Source organism: Lates calcarifer, linkage group LG18, assembly GCF_001640805.2.
Source record: "Lates calcarifer isolate ASB-BC8 linkage group LG18, TLL_Latcal_v3, whole genome shotgun sequence".
In the NCBI taxonomy this organism is placed as follows: Eukaryota; Metazoa; Chordata; class Actinopteri; family Centropomidae; genus Lates; species Lates calcarifer.
This window is the reverse complement of record NC_066850.1, coordinates 13,905,385-13,930,145: the sequence shown is the minus strand read 5'-3', so window position 1 is coordinate 13,930,145 and position 24,761 is coordinate 13,905,385. Positions and strand designations below refer to the sequence as shown.

The following is a 24,761-nucleotide window of genomic DNA, read 5'->3' as shown; positions in this document are numbered from 1 at the left end:
CAGTCAGTATATAATGACGTGGGTATGTCATACTATTTGTGTAATGACGTCATATATGTTGAAATTAGTGTGTGACGTCATCTTGGAACATGATCATTTTAAAGTTTTAGCTGCTCTCCATTGAAAACAGTTGAAAACAATGGAGTTGGGTGATAACTCTTTGTGGGTTCATTACTACGAATGACCTCTTTCATTTTGATAAGTAATTTTATCCATTGCTCATGTAAACATAGTACATAGTGCACCCTTAACATGAGCATTAACTAATGAGCTATCTAAACTAATACTTGATCAACAGAAAATCCAACAGATGCTATAACCCTGCCCACACTATTAGATTGACAGTTGCAATAAACACTACAGCAGAGAGTTTCATATCACAATCAACCTCTGAATCAACAATCTCAAAATTGAAAAAGAATGACAGTTTTAATCGGAGTCATAAAATGTTGTCTATTGTGCACTATTCTGCTCTGTTACAAAAGTAATATCCCTTGAAAACATACATGCACACACAGACATACCTTGCCTATCACTTCGCCCCTCTACTGTATATTGTTACTGGCACAGAGTAGTACCTGGAGCTAAGCATGCTGGGTAGGCATTTTTTAGCACAGTTGCTATTCTGAGTATAATGTCTGGCGGCCAGCCACGCGCAGCATTAGCAGCTCGGCAAGCTCGCTGCCAACATCTGTACGTGCTTTATAGAGACTGCAGAGGCTCTGGCACCGTTACCCAACTGACAGACCGACTTGCAGCTCCGCATACCTCCACACTATCCTCCAGACTGTGTGTGTGTGTGGGGGGGGGGGGCGAAGAGAGGGGTACGGGAGATGTTTCACAGCCAGAAAAACATCTATCATGCAGGCGCCGCTGTGACCAAACAAATCAGCGGCGGCTAGAAAATATGATTTCACCAGGAGAGGAATGTGAGAGCTAAGGCAAGGCAAGGCTAGTGTACAGTGCAAGAAAGATGGGATGGGATCAGTGCCTTCATGTGTGCGGATGATTCTATGGGCTTACAGCCTTTAGGTACTGGGGGATCTGGACTGAAATCCTCTACTATGCCCTTTTGTGAGTGGTTTCAGTTTGCTGAGGACTTTCAAGGATGTGTGAAGGAAGTGAAAAGTAATAAACAAGTTGATTCACACTGATAAAAAAGTGAAATTATCTGAATCTATCGGCAGCTTTTTTACTTCAAGAAGTAAGATTTTTCTCCCTGGGCTGAAATGACTCCTCTTAGAGGGAGGTGTTGTTGCTGTCTGGTGTTGGTTTCCACCGTGAGGCCTCAGCAGAGGAGGCCATGAGGAAGCAATCAGCCCATCGATGAGTCGGCCTGTTGGGACACTGTGATCCCCCCCTCTGCTCTCCCAAAATCCTGCCGGAGTCTGAGGGGATATAATCAATCACTGCAGACAGGCAAAACAGACATGCCATTCCTGCCCCAGATTTCTGCTGCTAAGTTTGTGTTATTGTTTGTTTTTTCCCCACTGAGAAGTCAGTGCACTGAGGTGCTGAAAAACTGCTTAATGAAAAGTGAGTTATTATCTGTGGTGTTGATCAGCTGAGTGTAGTGGGACATTTTCCTCTATGGTTAGTTATTCAGCTGCAGAGAGAGAACTAAATTTCATTATCTCTCAGCGAGTGTACAGTTGGAATCATGCCACATGGCTCCTATGTTAAACTGAGGAATTTGCTCAAATTAAACTGTTCCTCACAAAAAATACACTTAAAATGATGATGTAACAAACTATAACAGCAGTAAGTGGAAGTAAAGTTTTCATTCATTTTCAGGAGAACAACATTAAATCACCTTCCTGTGCATCCTGTCCCAGTATAGAGTCAATACACTGTTCAATGGCCCATTTTCTCTCTGGCACAATCCAATTTATTGACAACTTTTAATTACTGATGACTGAAGACAGGAGCAACAGGAAGATGTTGCATGCTGCGTTTTGCCATTTAGAAAACACTTAAAAAGCTTTTAAATTAAAATAAAATTGAATACACAAAAACATCTAATTGCAATGTGATATTGAAGCACATATATTGATTAAGCATGTGCATGTGCAATGTGTTGATTAAATGAGCCCGGTGGTCTGAGCATGTGGGGGTTTCTTCTGTCACATTGGCCCCTTTTCGAATACAAATGAGTCACCACCTGACCAAAGGACGAGTCTCACACCTTTGGGCAGTTGTTACAGGGGCAATAAACCATTCACAAGATACCCCTCGGAAAACAATAGAACTGCTTATCACCAATCACCTGCATTGTAAGGTCAAACTGCATTACACCAAAACAATTCAGTCTTCTAATGTGTATTTGCTCAGATTGTCTGGTACTGATGGATAGAGCATGGTATAGATGTGTATTGTCAACACAGCAACGTCAAATGATCATATGCATTAATATTGTGCAGGTGAGGTGACTGTTAATAAGTCAAGCACTTTTAGTTTTTTTCTTTTGTTTTTGACACCTACTTTATGTCTCATCAAAATATGGTTTGTATCTTTTAAGCACAGCATATAGAATGACTCATTTGACATTTATTTTTCATTCACTTACTATCAAGATCAGCCTGACTTTCATCTGCATATCAACAGATTAATGAGCTTGTGTCCTCACAGAGAAGAGGAAGTGCCAGCGGACAGTGAAAGTATGACCTTGGTCAACAGGAAACTGTTGAACACTTTGTGCCTGAGGGGAACCTGACACATCTGCCAGGACATGAATATCCCATGAAAGGCCCTTTTAATGTGGAAATGAAAAAAGAGCACACACCTTTAAATTGCAAATGAGAAAATATCTTTTGGCTTTCAAGTGCAGGATGTCAATTAAAGCCTCTATCAGTGACTTTACCTTTAAGCTGAATGATGTCGTTCAGTGTCCTACAACAAGGTGAAATTTGGCACTCTGTCTAATTAGCACTATATTCATGAATTATGTTTCAACTGATTCCTGATGTTAGAAAAACATCATTTAAATTATTTTCAAAACAAAACAAAAAAACAAAAAACAAAACCATATTATCCTACCATTCTTTTATGAAATGTTAACAAAAACTTTGTTTCAGCCACTATCCAGATGGCAAAACATGTCTCATAGTTTTGTCTGTTTTCAACAAATTTGTGGGTTTATCAATGTCTGAAACACAAAAGTTATGGATTGGTCACAGTTGGGTTTAATTAACCAATGCGCCAGGCAGTGGATTCTTCTGTCTGTAAAAACAACCAACACAGACAAACAAAACCAGTGATGGAAGAAGTCCTCAGGGGGGATTGTAACTTTAAATATTAGTATTTAATACTTATATCACACCTTCAAAGTTTTTTCAGATTTTCTCATCATCCAGGATGATGTTTCCCTGACAACAGCAATATGGACAAGCTTATGTCATTTTTAACCTGAAATCTAAACCTGCAAGTTGCGACTTCAGCTGTCAACTAAATAGAGCGGTGTACACTTCCCACTGATATAGGCCTACAGTTGACTGAATATATGAACTATCTCAAAGTGTTAATACTCACATGCTCAAGTTCCAGTTCCTCTGTCCAAACTGTACTGTATTCTCACTAACATTATCCTGACCAATTGCAGGACTCAACAATATGGCAACGATATGGACTACATTTCCCAGACAACCCTTGTGGTCCCTCCCCCCACATACCTCTGGTGTGTGCTCACGCTGCGCTGTGGGGATCCTACAGAGCACAAGTTGCCCCAACAGCAGCAGCGCGGCGCACGGCAGTGAAAGTTTCTCCACAGGAATGGGCAAGTTTCAGAAGAACGTTTTTCTTTTACATCTTACACCTACGATCCTCAGAACAACACGGGATTGGATATAAGGATCTGTGGTGATAAACCGCTCCAGATTTGGGATTTTTTTGGGTGATTTCTCACTTTGGATTTTGGTTGCGCTTCAGCCCGAAGATAAAACTTACCAGGGGTGTTCTCTTGTGTGGCCAAGAGAAAATGTGTTCCTCTACGCGGCCCCACGGTTTTGCAAGGTTTGCCGTGGTTTTTCTGCTGTTTTTGACCCTACAGCGTGGATCTGGTGTTAACACAAGAACGTGCCCCCCTCCCTGCGCGTGTTTTGGGGAGCTTGTAGACTGCAGTCGACTGAAAAGGGGCCAAATTCCAGATACGATCCCGGAATGGACAGTTCAACTGTGAGTCCAGTTAAAGAGCCTATGTGTACCTTATTACTGTGTCATATAATGCCAATCATTTGTGAGAAAACACTTGATCGACTTTTCTGTGAATTGATTGAAATTGGCACATCTGCTTCATCTGATGTTAAACAATGGCGAGAAAGGTCACCTCAGGAGTATCAGAAGTGGCTGAAAACTTTATCTCGCCTCACTTATCTCTCTTAACACCCAGTCATTTATCTAGTTATGTGTCTTGAGAGGTTTGATTTATTCTATTGGTCCTTGCAGCAGCCTGATTCTGAAGGCCAGCAGGGAAGCACAAGCAGACTTTCAGTGTGTTTTTACACATCAATGTGCTATTGTCAGCTCCTCCAAACCTCTTTATTAAAGTGTAAATAGTTGTGAACAAATGCCCCCAGTGCAGCTATTCCACTGAAATTAGGCTTTGTGGTGTATCGTTGTAGGGTAAAAGTGGTTGTAGCAACAGTAATGGTGCTAGTGCAGTAATAACAGCACTATTAGTGGTTTGTAAACTCCAGTTTCCTACCAGGTTTCCCATAGTATATACAGTTGCAATTAGAAGTTACCCCTAATGTTTAGAATGGTTTGACAGTATAGCCACATTTGCAGTTGCAGTGATTGAAGTTGGTGCGTTTTAGTGTCAGTTCAGTCTTCAGATTTCAGTTTCACAGACCCCGAGGCCTTCAAAGCCATAAAAGCATAAATCAGATGCAGTCTGTTTGCAGCACTGGACTGTTTCCTAAAGTAATATCTCCATTACTCTCCTGTTTGCCTACTGGCTCCATGAGTTGAAACGGGGCTGAGCTCGGCCTGAAGCCTGCTGGAGCTAAAATACCAAACACAACTTTAATGGCATGTTCCTCAGTGTGTTCTACTTTACAGATAATTATTCTTACTGGAATTTTATTGCCCTGTGTTAAGTTGGAGTACTTGATTTTTATTGTCCTGTGTTAGGCTATAGTGCTTGATGCAGTGCCTGGTTGTAGCTGTTGCCCTGCTGTTGAATTTAGTTTTTCTCTTTCTAAAATGTGCAGCTCTGGAAACTTAACGTTGCCAGAGAAAACAGACCCAGCCTGAGCCTCATAACCAAGCCTGGCCTTCCAAAGAAAATGAAAAAAAAAAAAGAAGTTCCACATGGGGGGAAAAATTCTTTTCACTCTGGCATGCTAATTTACGAGTGGCTCTCCAGCACATCTTAAACCCCTTAAACCACCCGACCCTTTGTTTTCCAGCACCCCATTATTTCTGCTGAATTAGCAACTCCAGAGCCAGCGATGGTACTGATTAAGGAGGAGCGTGTAGGATTAGTTTGAAACAAACTCACAGAGAGAAAACGGGGAGGGAGAAAGTCGGAGGAAGAAAAAAAAGAGGAACATGAAGGAGTAGGATTAAGCCATGAATATCGAAGAGGTTGTTGGAGGGAAACAGGCTAAAGATTTAATGCCTTCTCACTTTTAAGGGTTTAAGAATGAGGCATGGTAGTAGTTTTGGCTCATAAACAAAATGTGCATCAGGGGTAGAATACTATACCACTTAATATTTTAATGTGCAGAGAACTTTGAGTCACAGAATGACTTGGAACAATTGTTTTGGGGAGAGGCACATTTATTTGGCCAAGTAACATTAATGTTCAGTGTAAAAGACAGGGACTACAAGAAAAGGTAGATAATATTAGGAAACTTTGAGGTTTGTTTCATTGCGAATGATAATTTATTAGCAAGTTAGCTACTGATTTTAGGAATTAGCTTATTTTAAAATAGGATCATTAACTGCTCTGGAGGGGTGTACAGACAGAAGTTTTACAAACATTTTTAAAGGAATTACTTTGTTTTTCAAAGCTAAAGAACCACAACTATTTGACTAGGTAACACTAGTGTAAAATGAAAAAGACAAGAAAGCACAAAAGAGGCACATGATATCAGGAATTCTAGTGGTTTGCCTTATAGCCCATGCTAATTTGCAGTAGCTAGTTATTTGATGGTTTAACTAGTTAATTTCGCTAATAGCTGTAATACAGTTTACCACTCCTTCCTTTCAAAAACACAACCGCCATTAGTTAAAAATACTCAAATGCCACTTCCACTGTCTGTTATTTAGCATTTTGCGATTTGGCTAACTTACAGTCTTAAAAGAAATACATCTTTTGTTCCACCCATGAAGATAATATTTTTTTGCCTCTGAAACAAATTTATGGAACTTAGTTTGATATCTGCTGTAATGTCCCATTATTGTCATAATCTAGAGCATTAGTGACAGCTCTTGTAGCCTAAAGAGGAGCTCATTCATTCACTTCTCAGTCTCCGATAAGAATGTCATGCAGTATATTTTCACCAGACCAGCAGGTACAGGCTGAAGCCTGTATGCACCACTGTGTGTTATCTTGTACTGTTCAGAGCCTGCTTTGTGAGGGAAGTGGAAGTGTCAGGGCTACTCAGGGTTTATCTAGGGAGTATGATAGGACACCTTTCCCATATGGCCCCCAGCACTGGAACTACAACAACAACAACAGCACACAGCTGCATGGTTGGAAAGAAAAGGAGGGGGTTAGCTTTAGCGAGGGAAGTAAAACTCTGGTCGAGTGGTTCATGAAACTTTCCAACAAAGAACAAAACAGGCCCAAGAAAATTCGACAGGGGTGTTTCAGATGTATAAAAGGCGTCCCTCTCGCTTTTCCCGACATTGTGAATACATTACCAGTTGTTAGGTTCTTCCCCTCCTCCCAGAGCTCCTTGATGGATTCCAGATGAGGGAGGTAAGGAGGAGGAGGGGTAGGGGGTGTAAAAAAAGTGTCTGGCACCACAACGTTGATCGTGCGCAGCAGCGTCAATAACTCCACCACTTTATGGCGCACGAGGCCCCGCTTGCCAGACTCCTTGAGCTGGTTTTCAGGCTCCTTTTCAAAACAGGCAGCAAAAACAAGAGTCTTACCCCCAGTGCACCGCAGCCAAGACTGCTCAGTCAAGTTTGAGTCAGGCCCACATCCAGCAAGGTTTCAGACAAAATCAAGACATAGCCCAAAGCTAATCAAGTGCTATGCAAGACTAAAACAGGCAATAAACAACTTTTTGTGACACATCCCTCTAAATGTACAAATGTTGTTTAGAAAGATGTGCAAAATTGTCAAGTAGTTAATCAATATGCAGTACATACATGCATTGCTAAAGGTTTGAGGTCCTCTACATTCTTATGTGAAATACTCCAAAATGCATGATGTTTTAGGCAGAAATGAAATATAATATATATACAAATAATAACGTTAGATTTGGTTTTTAGGTTCGTAAATATTAAAGTCAAACTAGGAAAGTCCAGACACCAGAAAAGCCTGGACCAAGCCATGGCCAGTATTGAAACTCCAGCACTTTTATCGACTTCCTTCGCCAGGTTCCGGCCTCCTTTCAGCGCAAAAGAATCTCGCCCTGCAATAACTTATCAGCTTGTCTGTTTTGGCTTAGCTTCTTAGCAGAGGCCTGGATATGAAGCGAGTTGTTTTGGCATGGTCATTCTCTTCTGTGTTATAAAGTAGGGCTGGAAAGCCAACACCAGACCTTTAACTGAAAAAGCCTTTTTTGGGCTTGAATGTGGAAGAAGTTTGTTTTGGAACTTTTTCTGTTGCTTTCAGATGTTACTTGCGCAGAATCAGTTCAGTCTGAGATGGACTCCGATGTCTCTCCTTAAAGGACACTTATTTCTGAGAGAGTTTGTTCAAATTTAAGACACTAATGTTGGACTTCAAGTTGGCTTTAGGTGACTGTGTCTGGAACTGCATTTAGTTTTCTCTCGAGTTTTCTGTTTTTGAAAATATGTCAGGAATAAATCTCACCCTTGCTTATTTTTCAGACCATACCGTTTCATTTCATCACCATTGATCTTGCAACATTTCTCTAAACCTTGCAGTTTAATTACAGTGACTTTTCTTTGATCCACTTCCTCTGTTCTCAGTGTGAAAGCACAATAACACTGAGAATTTGTATGTAATTATGTTTGCTGTGTAGACCTAAATGGAAGACAACATTTGAGAAATATGGCCCATGGTGTATATTTTTCCCTTACTTTTTGTGGTTTTTTTTCTTTCACAGGGACCTGAGCCACAACAAATTGCAGGTGCTTGACAGCGCTTTGTTTTCCAAACTACAGCATCTAAGTGAAATGTAAGTCTGCCCTGTGTTCACGCTATAAAACAGGATCTTAAAAAAAGCTTCCATCACTGTCCTACATGTTGCAAACCTTTCTTCTAACTTCTACTTTTTCTCAATGTGTACAGAAAGCTGAACCACAATGAACTGGAGACAATACCTGATTTGGGCTCTTACGCTTCAAACATCACAACGCTCATTTTGTAAGTAAAACCCTTCTTAATTCTGTTTAACACCTCTCCTGACTCTCCTGAGAGTCTCGGCCTGGTCTGGATGGTAATCCTCAGCCAGGGTTGTCATTGCTGGTTAAAGTAGTGAGCTGGGAAGTGTTTCCTCCCCCTTCATTCCCTCCAGAGAGCAACCCTTTTGGCAGAGCCAGTTCCCAGACGGGACAGTCAGAGACATGGCAGCCAGCCCCAGACGGGTCACGTGTTCGAAGACAAATGCCATCAACAGAAATGGAAAAGTTTTTTTTGGTGGCTTTTGCTGCTCTTGGTGTATTTTTAACCTGGAGGCAGTGACGTGAGGCTGGAAAAGAAAGAAAATCTGTCATGTAAAATGACAAAAATCCAAATTTGGTGATTTTAATATTTTAGCTTCAGTGGAAGGATTACATGGTTCTGTGTGGCCCTTTATGGGGCTCAGAAATGAATGATGGTCAATCTGAATACAAGGCAGTTTCTCTTAACGCCTGAAAATTTGACAGTACTGTTGTCTATCACTTTAAAAAAGTCATTTGAAAGTACTTAAAATGAGTGACTGTTCTAATGCTGTGATTTTGATTTCATGCTGATAATAGAATAAAAAGCATGGGACCTGTCAAATTTCATCCCAATCAGTCTTCAACTAGTAGGTCTGTTGAAATATTGTTTTATAATACGTGCTTTCAGACCAACACCAGATATTAGTGTGTGAAACCTCAACAATTTTATTTGTTTTCTGTGGCATGTCTCTCCAACCTGAGCAATGTGAAGTTATTGTGGAAGAATGTATCTGTTTCCTGGCTAGATGAGGCGTATTCCTAGTCAAGCCCCAACACGACGCTTTGCGGCAGCCGAATTTGTTTGCACGTTTAGTGCAGAAGTGTCACCTCCAGCTATAAGTTTCAGCAGAGGAAGATATGTGGGATTGTCTTTTTTATTGAAGGGAACCTTTTTTACACCTTAGCATTTGTATTTCGCTGCATTATTTGAGGTGGATTTTTGTAAGTTTACCTGTTGAACAGGGCAACTCTGATTTGCCCATGAAAAAATAAAAAAGCCTTCATTATTTGTTCCACATACAAAAAAACACCTGGCGTGAATGGCTGCATTGTTCCTTTCATGGTTAAAAGGAGGTCATAGGCTCATCTTCCACAAATGCTATCTGTGCTGTCCAAATACCCCTGAGCAACTCTGGAGTAAAGTGCAGAGTTCCTGCACAGATTCACTTTTAAAATTCCAGACCTTCTCCAAACCATAATTTTTTTTATTTGATTAAAGGATGTTGTTCAGTTTGGTTTACCGAAAGTTGTGTCACCCATGTTAAACCTTAAATCATTCCAGATTGAATTTTAGTAAGTAGGGAACATGTAGTACAGAATAACATGAAACACTGAGGTAATGAACTACATTTATGAGGCCAAGTAACCAAAAGTACTGTATATAGTTTATAGTTTACTAATTTATGATTATGATTAGCTGCCTGATGTACCTGAGTTTTAATTAGCTAGAAGTTATAAGAGTTTGGTGCTCGGGGTCATTAAATAAGATGTCCATTAAGGGCATTAAATGATGTAACCTTTGCTGACCACAATTGACATCTGTGGGATGGTACATATTAAAATATAGTGTAACAAGAATACAAGTAGAGAAAAATAAAGTCACCAAAGTGGCTGAGTAATGTTAGTTACACAGAAATATCTACCTAAACTTTGCTAGCATTGGCAAACATAAGCTACCACTACCTTCATAAGTTAGTAGCAGCAGTACCGCTGAGTATACTAAACCAAGAGTGTGTTTTTTAGCTTATGAACTCACCTTTAATTGTCTCATTGTAATGTTTTCTGGAAACAGCCTCAAAAGTGAATATTACAAAGATTCATCAGAGGAACATTTCACCAGGTAACAGAAATCAGCGAAAAAGAGGTATATCACATTAGCAATCCTACTGATTCCCCTCATAGGTCAGGTTGAGTTTGTGTTATCCATGTTAAAACATACTCCAGATTGAAATTCTTTTTGGAATCAACAAATGTCACAATAAATTACAAACAGCTCTTTTTAAATTAAGTAAGAGGAAAAACTCTGTATTTTCTGTAAAGTCTTTTCTGTCCTTACAAGAATGAAGTGAACACTGACGTTTTTGAGTACAAATGATCACATTTTGCCATTAGACCGCTGTCAGCTGGTGAAGTCAATATTCCACTGCATTTCAAATTAGTAAAAAGCAATATGAAGAAAAAAGCACACACAGAAAGAGAAGAAGATGAGTCTGAAATTCACACTTGCTCTCACTCTCACTCACAGTGCTGGTGTTGGCTGTTGCCCTCTTACTTCAGATTAGGCGTCGTAGTGTGATTTTTCCCTCCGGTGGAACATTTTTCCAGAATTTCTCTCCCTCCTTCAGTTTCTCTGAGCTGGGAGGGTAGTAAAGAAAAAAAAGACCTCGGGGTATCGAATACCACTTATTCAAACAGCCAGTCAGACATAGCGGCAGCTCTCGCCGACTTCTTTGACCTCGCAGCTCGGAGTAAAAACAAACGGCAATAACCCTGCAGCTGGTAGTAATTGAGTCGTGATCATCTTAATTAATTGAACAATTTCCCAGGAATTTATGGAGGGGGTAAACCCCACCGCTGCTAAATCCCTCTGCCTGTGTTCAGGGGGGTTCAACAAATGACCTGGAGATTCCAGGTCTGATTAGGTATATAAGGAGGTGAACCTCGTGGTATGTCTGCAGAAATGGAAACCCTGTTGAAGATGAGAGTTACAAACCAAAACAGTAGCGATTATCGTAATAATCCTTGACTTTTTAAAATAATAAATATGTGCCCAGTTGGGATTTAACTAGGGCTGAAACTAATGAATATTGTTATTATCTATAGTTTGTTTTTGATTAACCCATTTATTTTTTAGTCTGTTTCACACTTTTGAGGAATCCAAGGTGATTTCTTTGCATTCTTTGTTTGTTCAACCAACAATATAGAACCCAAAGGTAGTTAGTTAACAATAATGTACAAAAGAGAAAACCAGCAAATCCTCACATTTTAGAACCTTGAACTAGCAAACATTTTGTATTTTTGCTTAATATATTATTAAAGAAAAGCCTAGTGTTCAGTTGATCCCTTAATTGGCCAGTTGTTTCAGCACTAGACTGAAGCTTATGTCAGTTTAAACTCAAATTTAAGCTTAAAGTTTAAGTCCCGCCCATATTGTTTGATTGACAGGTGGTCTCTGAGAGCTGCAGTACAGAAATGCCATAGTAAAGACTAACACTAACAGAAAAACAATGAGCAAGTGCATTTTTGAGCTTAAACGACATGCATAATTGAGTTTTTTATTAATTTAGGCGAACAGAAATACTCTGATTTATCAAGCCTGTTATAGCTCCTCTCTCATTGTACATAACGGTCCTTCAGTTCACATTAATACGATCTATGCTTTTCTCCACTTCAACGGGCAGCCAACGTGTTAAGATGATCAACCATTTGAGTGAGATATGTGCAGGGTTTAATATGGCGTCTCAACAGCAAAGCAGCCCTGGTTTTCATTACAGGCGCCACTGCAGAGAGGGGGAGTCATCAGATGGCTTCTCAAAACTCTGTTCTTTTTCCAATAGGAAATACCACACACACACACACATGCAGCACCACACATATCCACACACACACACACACACACACACACACACACTCTACAAGCAAGACAGTTTTATAAAAAGCAACTTTCCATTTAAAGAACTTCCCCCATTAAAAGAATTAGTCGCTGTTCGTTGGACAACAACAACAACAACAACAAAACAGTGTCGTCCTGGATCTCAGGATTTTACATAACAACATAACTTTTCAGTGTCTAAATGTGGTCAGTTTGATGGTGGTTGAGGCCAAAAATATTGCAGAGTTTTCTCAAGACTGCTGGCACATATGTGCTTGTGTGAAAGCCTCATCATGTTGGTGTAATAGGCCCGTATTAAAAAAGGATTTATCCATATTTATTACACTCACATTTTATACACTGGAGGTTTTAGAAGATTTTGAAAACAAAACAACCAACAAAAAAGAGTGTTTGCTGACTTTGTCTGCATAGGAAACACTTTTTATGGAATTACATTGGTTCAACAGCATTCATTTAGTGTCTGTCTGCTACTTGCCTCACTTCCATAATGAGCACATATTTTATCAGTGCCTCAGGCTGTTATTGACACACGCTTGGCCCTCTATTGACTTCCACTAACAGCAGCAGCAAAGCCCTGCAACCACAGCTGTAATGGGGCTATAATCACGTTATCTGATAGCAAACTGGATGAACAAATTTGAAGTGTGCGTAATTAAAGCATACAATGGTGGGTTTGTTTGTGTGTGGAGAAGATAGAGGAGCACTCACTGAGTGGCAGTGCAGATGTTGAAATGACAGGGGGAAAGCTTTTGCAATTGTCTGCCCATGCAGTTACAGATAGTTTATGGATGATATTTCCCATTTCAAAATAACATTAATAAATCTGGACTGACAGTGGAATGATTACATGGCCAGAGTTCTGACACCCTTCGGGGTCCACCTCCTCGTTCTCAGGCAGGAAGTGTGCACCGACCCCTCTCTGTGGCTCTACTTTCCCCCTGAGAGAAACTGGAAAGACTGGTTCTCTCTCATCGGGCGGGCCTCCCTCTCTCAGCGACCAGTCAGGGGAACATGAAAACTGAGATACAGGTGGTGTGCAGCGCTTTTGTTTGGGACCTGGGGGCCATGGTGCGTGGAAAGCCCTCTGCAAATCCCCAAACAAAAGAGCTGCCTGTGCCATTTTTATTGCAGACAATGAGCCAATGTATTTCTTAACAATTTATGAGTATTTGTGACGTTTTAGGCCGTTAGAAACAAGTGTAAGCCATGGCATATTTTCACATCCATGAAGAAAAGAACATTTTTACATAAACAACTGAAGGTTCACGCTAACTTTGGCCTTATCGTTAAACAGTAATGATTTGGTTATATTCAAATTAATTTGGCTGTTTCAATGCACCATAAAATCTCAAATTCATGTTATCTGGGGGATGTTTGACACTTGTTGGAGCTTCTGCCCCCACCCCCACACTGCCAGCCCCCCAGTCTACTGTCTGTCCCTGGCACAGCACCAAGTTTGACTCAAGTCCACAGAGACATGCTCTGGCGGGTTTTACTCCTGAGTTGCCCCATCACCCTGCCAAACTTTGTGGGCCGCCACCCATCTTGGATCTGTGTTGACTGAATCTTCTCCTCTGTGTTTGAATCAGAACATTGCCTAAATGTGCTGCAAATTCTGGTTAGAGAACCCTGTTTCTATGGATAAAATATGCACAAGCCGACAACACATGTAAAAAGAAAAATGGGTCAGAGTTGTCTCTGTGTTTTGAATAGGTGAGACATCTCAATTTCACGGCACTGTGGTGCCAGGCTGTCTCTCAGCTTCACGTGGACGTAGGGATTATAAAATCTGAGATTGAGATTAGACCAAATAGCAGAGTTGGTGAGTGTCGATACCTTGCTGGGTGTGAACAGACAGGTTGTAATACCTGGTTTGCTTTGTGAGTGTTAAAATACTTTTCATGCCCTTACAAAACAGTTCTTACCAAGAAAGCCATCCTAAGGATTAAATCATCTTTTGCTCGAGACAATTTGCTGGAGGCATTTTCATGGTGTTCAGGATTAAAGCTGCAACTAACAATTCTTTTCATTATCACTTACACTGCTTTTTTCCTAGTTTGACCTATAAAATATCAGAGGTTCTTAGAGTGTTTTGTCCAATAAAACCCAAATATTATTGATTTATTATTATCTAAGGCAAAGGAATACAACAAATCTTACAATTAATCAGTTATCAAAATAGTTGATGGTTCATTTTTGTTGACCATCTAATTGCTTAAGATCTGTTCATGACAGCTGCCACTCTCATGAGGCATTCTTCAGTGTGGGTCAGTTGACTGACAGATTCCAACAATTAAATATTAATGACACCACGTCCCAAATTAAACTTACGTTATAAAACTGTTCATGGTGTTTTTTCCAGCGCTGTTGGAAAACGAATCAGAAAAACTAACATCTCTCTGGTCAGTAAGGTGTATCTGGAGGGGGGACTGTAACCATCGGCATGAATACTGAAAACGAGGTCTGTAGTCTGGTGTATTGGAGGGAATTCCTGCCCCCCCCCCACCCACACACACTCTCTCCCTACTGCCGAGTCTCATGCACAAAGAGGGCACTGTACAGACTGTTTATAACTAAGCAGCCCCTGCACTGCAATTTAGGAGGCGTGCAGCTCAGGAAATTGCTGGCCTCTGCCGAGGCATGCTTTCACTGAGGGAATGGTATTCATCAGCCAAGTAATTGGCAGGTTACTTTTTTAAATACCTTGTTAGTAATTACCTTATAAACAAAATAACACATCTCTAAACCGAAAGGTTGTTTGGACTTGGTGTGAAGAGCAGCAGCATTGATCATACTGAATAATTTGTGAAATATGCTTGCTGCATCAGCAAAAAAGAGAGGAAAAAAAACGATGACAGTTTCACATTGGGTGGTAAGTTTTCGCTTTACAAGCTCGTACGAGTTTGTCATTTTTTAATACCACAGGCTAATTGAGGGACTCGACTGTTTGCGTATATGGAAACATGAAACTGGTATGCACCACTAGTCAAATACACAGTATTTTTGTCATTTATTGGAGCGATGGTGTCTGTATTTTCAGAGCAAACAACAGGATCACCAGGATTTCTGTAGAGCAGCTCAGACCCTTCCTCGCTCTGGAAACGCTCGACCTCAGCAACAACAACATTGTGGATATAAAGGCCAACTCCTTCCCCGCTCTGCCCCTCAAGAACCTGTGAGTGTCAACATCTCTGTTTGTGCCTGATGTTTGTGCATTTTTAACTGTTTAATTTAATCTAAATCAGATTGCCAATATAGATCATAGCATTTTGTAGTAAAATCTGTTATTCCTGGAAAGTATGTTGTGTCCAAAAATGAAGTTGTGTCTTTACATTTTAAAACTAACCTTACACTTGAATCTTTCTGTCTCAGGTTCCTCAACAACAATCGGATCTCATCACTGGAGCCGGGCTGTTTCACAAACCTGTCCAGCAGTCTGCAGGTTCTCCGGCTCAACCGCAACCGCCTCTCAACCATCCCAGCCAAGATCTTCCAGCTGCCCAACCTCCAGCATCTGTAAGCCTGCAAAAAATACCAGGCATTTGCAACATCACTTCAAAACTGAATTGTTCAAACCCTACAGTTCACTTTGAGTTGCTGTGATGCTGAGTGTGCTATGTGTGTGTTTCAGAGAGTTGAGCAGGAACCGGGTTCGTAGGGTAGAGGGCCTGACGTTCCATGGTCTGCACGCCCTTCGCTCCCTCAAGATGCAGAGAAACAGCCTCAGTCGCCTGATGGACGGAGCCTTCTGGGGCCTCAGCAACATGGAAGTTCTGTAAGGAACTTTACAAGTGCTTTGCAGCAAGTTTTGTTCGTCCAAATGTAGTGTGAAGTCTTATTTTGTGTGTGTGTGTGTGTGGGCCTGCAGGCAGCTGGACTACAACAACCTGACGGAGGTGAGTAAGGGCTGGCTGTACGGCCTGCTGACTCTGCAGCAGCTCCACCTCGGCCACAATGCCATCAGCAGGATCCGACCTGACGCCTGGGAGTTCTGCCAGAAACTCAGTGAGCTGTGAGTCCACCACCCGCCCCCCACCCCCTTCTACACTCTTTTTTTTCCCTCCCTCACGTTATTCTCTCCTCACTTTCCATTCACATTCTGAACTCCCAACACTTCTCTGTGTCACCCTCTCCTTCTCTCTGGCACTCCAGCCTGCCCTTCCTCACACTCCAGTTCCTCCTGTCGCCAATCCCCACGTACACACACACACACACACACACACACACACACACACACAGACAAAGCAGTGTCTCTTATGCTCTGCCAGTCAGTGCCAACATTAAAGTGTTGCCAAAATATTACACACCCCTTTGCCTCTTTTCTGCTCTGCTGTCTTTTGAGCTAAAATATCGGCCTCTGGAAGTCCCACTTATTTTTCCTCTTGGAAATTTGTTCCATTAGTTGCAGTTTCTTTCCTTGTGAGATACTACATCACCCTCAGACTTCAGACTCAATTTCCCACCCATCAGCACGCATTCCTGGAAGCAGATTAAATTTCCTTTGTTGTGGTTGTTGTTTACAGCAGCGGTCAGTTCAGTGTTTGCAGCGTCTGGAGCGTTTTTTCACAGATGGGTTTTGTTCACCCCCCCCCACCCCACCCCCCGTCTCTCTCGCTCTTATCACATGAACCTGAGAGTAAACAAGCCGCCTGTCAGCTGGGAACGTGCCCAGCTATCTGATGTGTTCTCATCTGAGTTTACTTTAAAAACTGCTCTGAATTGTTTGTTTCACGATTTCTCAAACACGTGTAAAAAGAAAGGTTATCTTAAAGTGAAATCACAGTCACAGGTTACAGACAGTTTTTCTTCTTCTCTTTCTTCGAAATGAATGTGTTGTTTCTGCAAAGAACACTCCTCACTTTAGGAGTCATACAGAGACAAGACAGTGTAGTGTTCTGGAGGTGTGAAATGTGGCAAACTATGTGACGTCTAAACAGGATACTGCAGGAAGAAGTCTGAAGTGTTATGGGAAGGTGGTAATTGTGTTTGTTTGTGTGGTCTCCAGGCTTTTTCGGGCACTATTCTCATGTTGTTGTTTTTTCTGTATCTGTCCTACAGCAACCTCTCTTCCAACCATCTGTCCAGACTGGAGGAGTCCAGCTTCGTAGGCCTCAGCCTGCTGGACGAGCTCCACATTGGAAACAACCGTGTGAGCTTCATTGCAGACGGAGCTTTCCGTGGCCTCTCCAACCTGCAGATGCTGTAAGTTGAACTCAGTGCTGTTCATATCATTAGAAAACTGTTCGCGCTTCAGTATTTTTTCTAACTATAATAAAAGCTGACCAAAACAGAAAACAAAACCATACTAAACTTAGTGTCTGACTAAGTCTGTAAAAATTTGTGCCATTTACAATTGGAGAAAACTTGAAGAAGAACAAAGCTTTAGGCTGCTTGTCTGAGCCTTTGGGACAGAATGCTTTTTGTTGTCAGTGTTCAAACTAACAATAATATCAGATGTACCTACAAATCCATTAGTACTCCGTAGACTGCTCAGTTGTCCCTCCCACCCTCTTTAAAGCCACCTTCACCATCTATCTCCTGCCTGGGTGGAAATATCCTGCCTGATTTGTTTTGGGGATGTGAGATAGATTAGTGTGTTGAGGTCTCTCCACACACATAAAAAAAACCTCTGCAAAGCACAACTCCGACCTCAACAATCCCCCACCCCCACCTCTCCCCTTCCTCCACCCAATGCCCCCCTCCTCCTACACCCACATTCACCCATCCCCCCTTTCCCACAGAGAGGCTTCGTAACATTTCCCTTGGTTGGGATTGTTTTAACTGGAACCAAATGTGAGCTGTGCTGCTGAGGTCACCGTAGGGCAGGTGTGCAGCTAGGTGGACATGGGTTGCTTCAGGGCTTCAAACCCTCTGCCCATATACACACACACACACACACACACACACACACACACACACACCCTTCTTCAATCTCAATCAGCCATAACCAGGCATGCCGAGAGGAAAATAACTGTTTGAAAGCATTAGAGCAGCTGAGAGATCAAAGGAGGCAATTTCTCTGGGACATTCTTGGCTTTTTTATTCTAACACTGTATATTTAGTTGTTTGGATAGCAGGATAAATGTCTCCACATTTTTTCTAGCAGCCACAGTTTGAGTTTGATAGCGAAAAATGTTCAGTGAAGATCAACAGTCATCATCAGGATTTGGTGTTGTTCCCTAAAATCAAAGAGCAAGGGCTTTGTTTGTAGGCCCACTATTTTTCCCTGATGATCAAAGATCATACAGGCAGAAATCTATTAGAGAAAAGGCAGAGAGACCAATTTCTTTTCTCACAGAAGTTGAAACCAAGAGCTAGTTGTACCAGCTGTTTCTAAGTTTAAAATGAGCCTCAATATACGTCCATAGGAGATTATATAGGAGATTTTTGTGTCATTAAAAGAGTTCACAAACAAGTGCATACATAGAGATTAGTTTTTACTAAAATACATTAACTATCTGCCAGATGTAACTGTTAACATAGCTAATGGAATCAAGTTGCAAAAATCACGTTAGCTTGCTAGGAGATGATGCATTTAGATGAAGAGGGAAAGAGGTGATGGAATATGGTCATATATAGCTTGACACGCACACTTGAGAATGTAGTTCAACAATTATATTAACAGAGATTTTTCTCAAAAAACAGCATCAGACTGACTGACTAATGTGTATATGTAAATGGAGAAATATGTGTTTAATGGTAGTATTTCAACAGTTTAGAATGAGAGAGAAATATTTGATTATGCTAAACTGACATTACCATGACCTAACTGACTATTTGGTCATTTAGTTTAAAATTTTTGGCATAACATTTTGTAATTTGATGTCAACAGGTTTTTGTAACAGAAAAATAGCCGTCACCCAGAATCCATCTCTGGGCTCTGCTGAAAGGCTTCCTAGGGAAGCAGATTCATCAACAGATCTGTAGAATGTGTTAAATATCTCAGATTCATGATGTGTGTAATGGTGGATAGAGGATCTGTGGCAACATAAACTTTGAGGGTAACTCATACATGTTTGAATTGCATGCAGAGTATATTTATCCCCCCCAAATTAAGTTTAAAATGCAGCACACATGTTATATTGCAGTACTTCCTTGTAAAACTCTTTTTCCAATGCGACACAGAAAAGCCATCGCAGACTTTTAAAAGTGCCGCAAAGGCCAGGAAGGAACTTCCTGTTAGGCATGGAGCTGCTTTGAATATAATTTTAAAGTCTCAAACATTTTCCCCCTCACACGAAATGTAAAGCCGCATAAAGTTTTATTAACATCGCAAGCGCAGTTGTTTTCTGGGTGTGGATTTTTTACAATGTGGTCTGTCTTTGTTTCCTCTGAAAGGGATCTCCAAAATAATGAAATCTCCTGGACCATCGAGGACATGAATGGGCCTTTCTCAGCTTTGGACAAGCTGAAAAAACTGTGAGTTCATATCTACCATCGTTTGACTTAATAGAACACACGAACAAAATACGATCAATTAAAGTAATGTTTGAAATTGATCAGACGTTTGCTGCTTTCCCAGATTTCTGCAGGGGAACAAGATCCGCTCAGTGACCAAGAAGTCCTTCTCTGGCCTGGACGCGCTGCAGCACCTGTGAGTTGGCCTCGTGTTTCACTGATTGTTTCCAAAAGTCCGAGCTATAAACTAAGCAGGCTGAATCACACTGAGACACAGAGGCTGTTTGTTAGAGCCATACACCCAAACTGTCTTCTCCCATTCCTCTGCTTTGATGTGGAATCATGAAAAAAACTCTGCTATTAGTATCTTTACATGTGTGCCAGACTATATCGATCACTGAGGCAAGCGGAGAGAATTGTGTGTGTGAGTGTACAACAGCTGCATTTGATTCTAATTAGAATTTTTTCCCAGCCGTTGCCAGAGCTCAAAGCAGCCCAGAGTTGGGCCTCTCTTGATTAACACAGCAAACTGCTGCCCAGAGTTTTATTGTTCTAGAGCCCAGACCTTCTTTTTCTTCTCCCGAGTGAAGTTTTTGCAGTCTTTGCTCCATACGGTTGATGTTGGCAGAAAAAGCTGCTGTCGTCCTCAGAGGATCTTACCGGTCCTAATTTCTTTTTCTTTTCTTTACTCCACAGAGATTTGAGCAATAACGCGATCATGTCCAGTTCAAGCAAATGCTTTCTCTCAGATGAAGAACCTGCAGGAGCTGTAAGTGTGATCATGTTTAAGGCCGGTTTGAGTTAGTGCTTTAGTGCTGATGTGAGACAGAACACCAGGTGAAACTCATTATGGTCTGCTGGGAAAGTCAGCACCAAACAGCACTTACTTCAATGTTAATAACAGGTTCATAGTTTCCTTTGTCTCCTTTGAATAAAGGGTAGTTTCCAGCAACAAGCTATGCAAGGAAATCTTTACATATTCTCAAAATTATTCTGACTTAATGGATGGACTTAATGTGTGGTAGACAAATTACATACACATTACTGGTGCATTGCTTTAAGTACTGTTAACATTGGAATAAAGCTGTAAAAACCTTCCTGCATTTTTTCCACTGTTGTCTAATCTTTAGCCACATTTATACCTCATGAACTGTACAAGAAGTCACAGACAACCATTATAAATGATATTACTGCAGAGTGACTTAAATGTTTCTGGTATCTTTTCCCCTGGCAGGCGTCTGAACACCTCCAGCCTGCTGTGCGACTGCCAGCTGAAGTGGCTTCCCGTCTGGGTGGCAGAACAAACCTTCCTGCCCTGCGTTAATGCCAGCTGCGCCCACCCGCAGATGCTGAAGGGCAGGAGCGTGTTTGCCGTCAGCCAGGACGAGTTTGTGTGTGGTGAGTGATGCATTCACTTGGTGTAACACCTTTACACACACACACACACACACACACACACACACACACACACCGTAATGCCTCAAAAACAGGCAGGTTTTCCATTTACAAACTGACCCAGATTGTTCCGTATTTTCCTGGACAAACTAATGAGTCTCATGAAGGGAACGTTATGGAAATTTACCAACTTTTCAGCTTTCCTGGTTTGTGTCAGAGAGAACTAAGTAGGAAATAATTCAGTTCAGTTTTTCCCCTCAGATCATCATCTGCCTCCAATTTCAGAACAAAATGGAGACGAAGACCTGAACACATTGACTGACAATGTAGAATATTGACTTTTAGAGTATACAGCAGTTTGAAATGTTCACTCTTGTTTTTGCCCAGATGATTTCCCAAAGCCTCAGATCACCGTTCAGCCGGAGACCCAGTCGGCCCTCAAAGGCAGCAACGTGACGTTTGTCTGCTCGGCAGCCAGCTCCAGCGATTCGCCAATGACCTTCGCTTGGAAGAAAGACAATGAAGTCCTCAACGACGCCGAGATCCACAACCAGGCCCACTTGCGAGTGCAAGGAGGAGTGGGAGGGGAGACGGAAGTGACAGAGTATACGACCACCCTGCAGCTGCGTAAAGTGGAATTCTCCAGTGAGGGAAAATACCAGTGTGTCATTTCCAACCACTTTGGATCATCCTATTCCACCAAAGCCAGGCTCACTGTCAACAGTAAGTTGGGGATGGAAGAAACCAAATGTTTGGCATGTGTCTTTATCTGTGAGGTCCTTAAAGTGCCTGTCAGAGTCTGAAATAATTCATGGTCTTTCACATTTCCAGTGCTTCCGTCCTTCACCAAGATGCCCATGGACTTGAGTATCCGTGCTGGAGCAACAGCCAGGCTGGAATGTGCCGCTGTGGGTCACCCTTCCCCTCAGATTGCCTGGCAGAAAGATGGCGGTACCGACTTTCCTGCTGCCCGTGAACGCCGCATGCATGTCATGCCAGAGGACGATGTCTTTTTTATTGTGGATGTCAAGACCGAGGATATCGGTGTTTACAGCTGCACAGCTCAGAACACAGCTGGATCCATTTCTGCAAATGCTACGCTTACTGTTCTAGGTGAGTGATGTCATGGTCACTGGAACTCTTCATTTTGAGACCACAAAGGACTGAATGAAGAATAAATAAACCTCTACACTCTTGTTTTTTGTCACACTAATTTATTTTTTGTCGCGTCCTTTCCAGAAACACCCTCCTTCTTGCGGCCCCTCATGGATCGCACTGTGGCCAAGGGTGAAACTGCCGTCCTCCAGTGCATTGCTGGTGGCAGCCCTCCTCCAAGGCTGAACTGGACCAAAGACGACAGCCCCTTGGTGGTGACCGAGCGCCACTTTTTCGCAGCTGCCAATCAGCTCCTGATCATTGTCGACGCAGCAGAGGCCGACGCCGGGAAGTACACCTGTGAAATGTCCAACGCGCTGGGCACAGAGAGGGGCAATGTTCGACTAGCAGTCATATCGAACCCCAACTGTGACCCTGGCGTGCAGGGCGGCGGGGGGGTCAGCGCAGTCGGCGGGGCGGGATCGGACGATGATGGGTGGACCACCGTGGGGATTGTAATCATAGCAGTGGTGTGCTGTGTGGTGGGCACTTCACTGGTTTGGGTGGTCATTATCTACCACACCCGACGACGGAACGAGGACTGCAGCGTCACCAACACAGGTGAGGTTATGATGCCTGATCGTGGTTGAAGTTTTTGCTTTGGCGTCTTAATCTTGTTAACTACAAATAAAAGTATATGATATAACTTGATGCCCTTGTGTCCAGATGAGACCAACCTGCCTGCCGACATTCCAAGCTACCTGTCCTCCCAGGGCACGCTGGCTGACCGACAGGACGGCTACATCCCATCAGAGAGTGGCAGCAGCCATCACTACATGCCGTCGTCAATGAGTGGCTTCTACCTGCAGCCTAAGGACATGAATGGTAAATCACTTGACCTTTTTTCTTAGTCTTAAAATTGAATCCTTTCACAGTGTCACCTTTTTTAAATACATGGTACTGTTCTTTCACCACACAGGTCTTTGTCAGCTGGATACTGGAAGTGAAGCAGACATGGAGGCAGCCATCGATCCTCTGCTCTGCCATTATCAAGGTCCAATAGGCTCACTGCTGCGACGAGACAACATGTACTCCACTGACCCATCAGAAGTCTTCACAGGTCTGTACAGCTTGTTAGTGTAGTATTCTATTGTTGATACAGAGCACTATTCCCAAGTCACTGTGAAGTACATTTATTATCTCTGGAGTTTGTCTTTTGCACTTTGTAAAGGAGCTAATAGTTTCCATTTTATGCTTTCAGGCTGTTCCATCGACCAAAGGCCCGTCTGCATTGACTCGTACACTGGCAGCTTGACCAGCTCTAAAAGGAGGGACTACTTCCTGTCTGAGCATTTTGACCTCTGCTCCTCCACTGTCCTGATGCAGCTCCCCAATGCCAATCTCCATCATGGCCCCTCCCACCAGCAGACTGACTGCCGACCATCTGTGGAGGAGGGAGATGTGAACGACTACGGCCGACCCCATGAGTGCCTTGCTCCCTGCAACTCCTTCATGGGTAGGTCTTAACACAACAGTCTTCCGAACTTTCCAGATTTTGTCTGTGTTTTGGTCTGACTTCTTCATTTTTTTTGCACAGGAACATTCGGCAAAGCTCCCTGGAGGCCTCAGCAGGACCTGTACCCGGGCTTTGGCCCGCCCTCAGTGATGCATAACGGAATAACTCTGCACGAGAACCTGTACGCTGCCCCAGATGCTGATTCAGACCACGAGGAGAACAGTCTCACCAAAGACTCGGCATCTGAGCAGAGCAACAGCGTTTACGAACAGCCGTTTGACAGCAGCAGGACTGATCCTTTGCCAGAGCGCAGAACAAGCACTTAGCTGAGTGACTGAGCTCCTGTTTGCTCTTGGTTTTCATGAAGAGGACGACCAAAAAAATTTAAACTTCTACCTCACTGAATGGACACTTTTGCAAAAAAGGCCTCCTCAAATGTGCAACAAGTGAATGTAATGGACAATTTGATGTTCCTACGGAAACAATAAAGGAGCATATTAACAGCTATTCTTTAAGAACACAGCTTCAGTTTAATGACATAGATGAATATATACATTTTTATATAAAGTTTATTATATTTTGTAAATTGTATATAAACAGATTCCATTATTTTTGCTTACCTTTTGTATATAAGTATTTTGCGTCCTGCCTATTCAGTTATTCCAGCTTTGAATGAAGCAATGTTTTGCACATATGTAAACAATAAACAACACCTTAATGTGTGCTGCTACATTCACATAAGTGCTACAAGTCTTCAATGATGTTACTGTCTTTATCGTGCAGAGATTTAGAGGATGTGGAGCTGGCAGTGGGGGTTAAACACTGGCCTCTCAGAACAGAACCACAGACTGCCAAGGACAGTCCAGGTCTGTCATCAGTGAGCCTCCCCACAGAGAGGATGTTTAACTGTTTGATATCACAGTCTGATTCCACATGGGGCTGGGCAGTAATTTAATATGATCATTTTTTTGACTTTCAGCATAATCACATAGTAATGATACGGTCTGAAGCTGAAAACTTTGGTCTGAGGTAATTTGTTAAAACTCTACTTTTACTACTGTTGCAACAGCTATTACCTCTGCTGCTGCTGGTTAGGTTCCTTCTGTTATGGAAGTCATTTTGTGCAAAAATGCAAATAATACACAAGATACTGGCTCCCTGTTGCTGCTTGCAGTG

The 24,761-nt window shown here is 42.1% G+C and overlaps 1 protein-coding gene across 1 annotated transcript; it reads left to right on the top strand.

The window, feature by feature from the left end:
- The first annotated feature begins 3,707 nt into the window (after nt 1-3,707).
- lrig3 (leucine-rich repeats and immunoglobulin-like domains 3) lies at nt 3,708-24,195 on the top strand. Its single transcript, XM_018702878.2, is given in 20 exon segments — nt 3,708-4,170; nt 8,250-8,321; nt 8,435-8,509; nt 15,222-15,356; nt 15,554-15,697; nt 15,813-15,956; nt 16,050-16,193; nt 17,240-17,383; nt 19,520-19,600; nt 19,704-19,775; nt 20,276-20,303; nt 20,305-20,348; nt 20,814-20,977; nt 21,362-21,697; nt 21,806-22,087; nt 22,214-22,690; nt 22,796-22,954; nt 23,049-23,189; nt 23,331-23,585; nt 23,667-24,195. Coding segments are annotated over 20 exon segments (3,339 nt in total). The 5' UTR covers nt 3,708-3,973; the 3' UTR covers nt 23,912-24,195.
- The last annotated feature ends 566 nt before the right edge of the window (nt 24,196-24,761 follow it).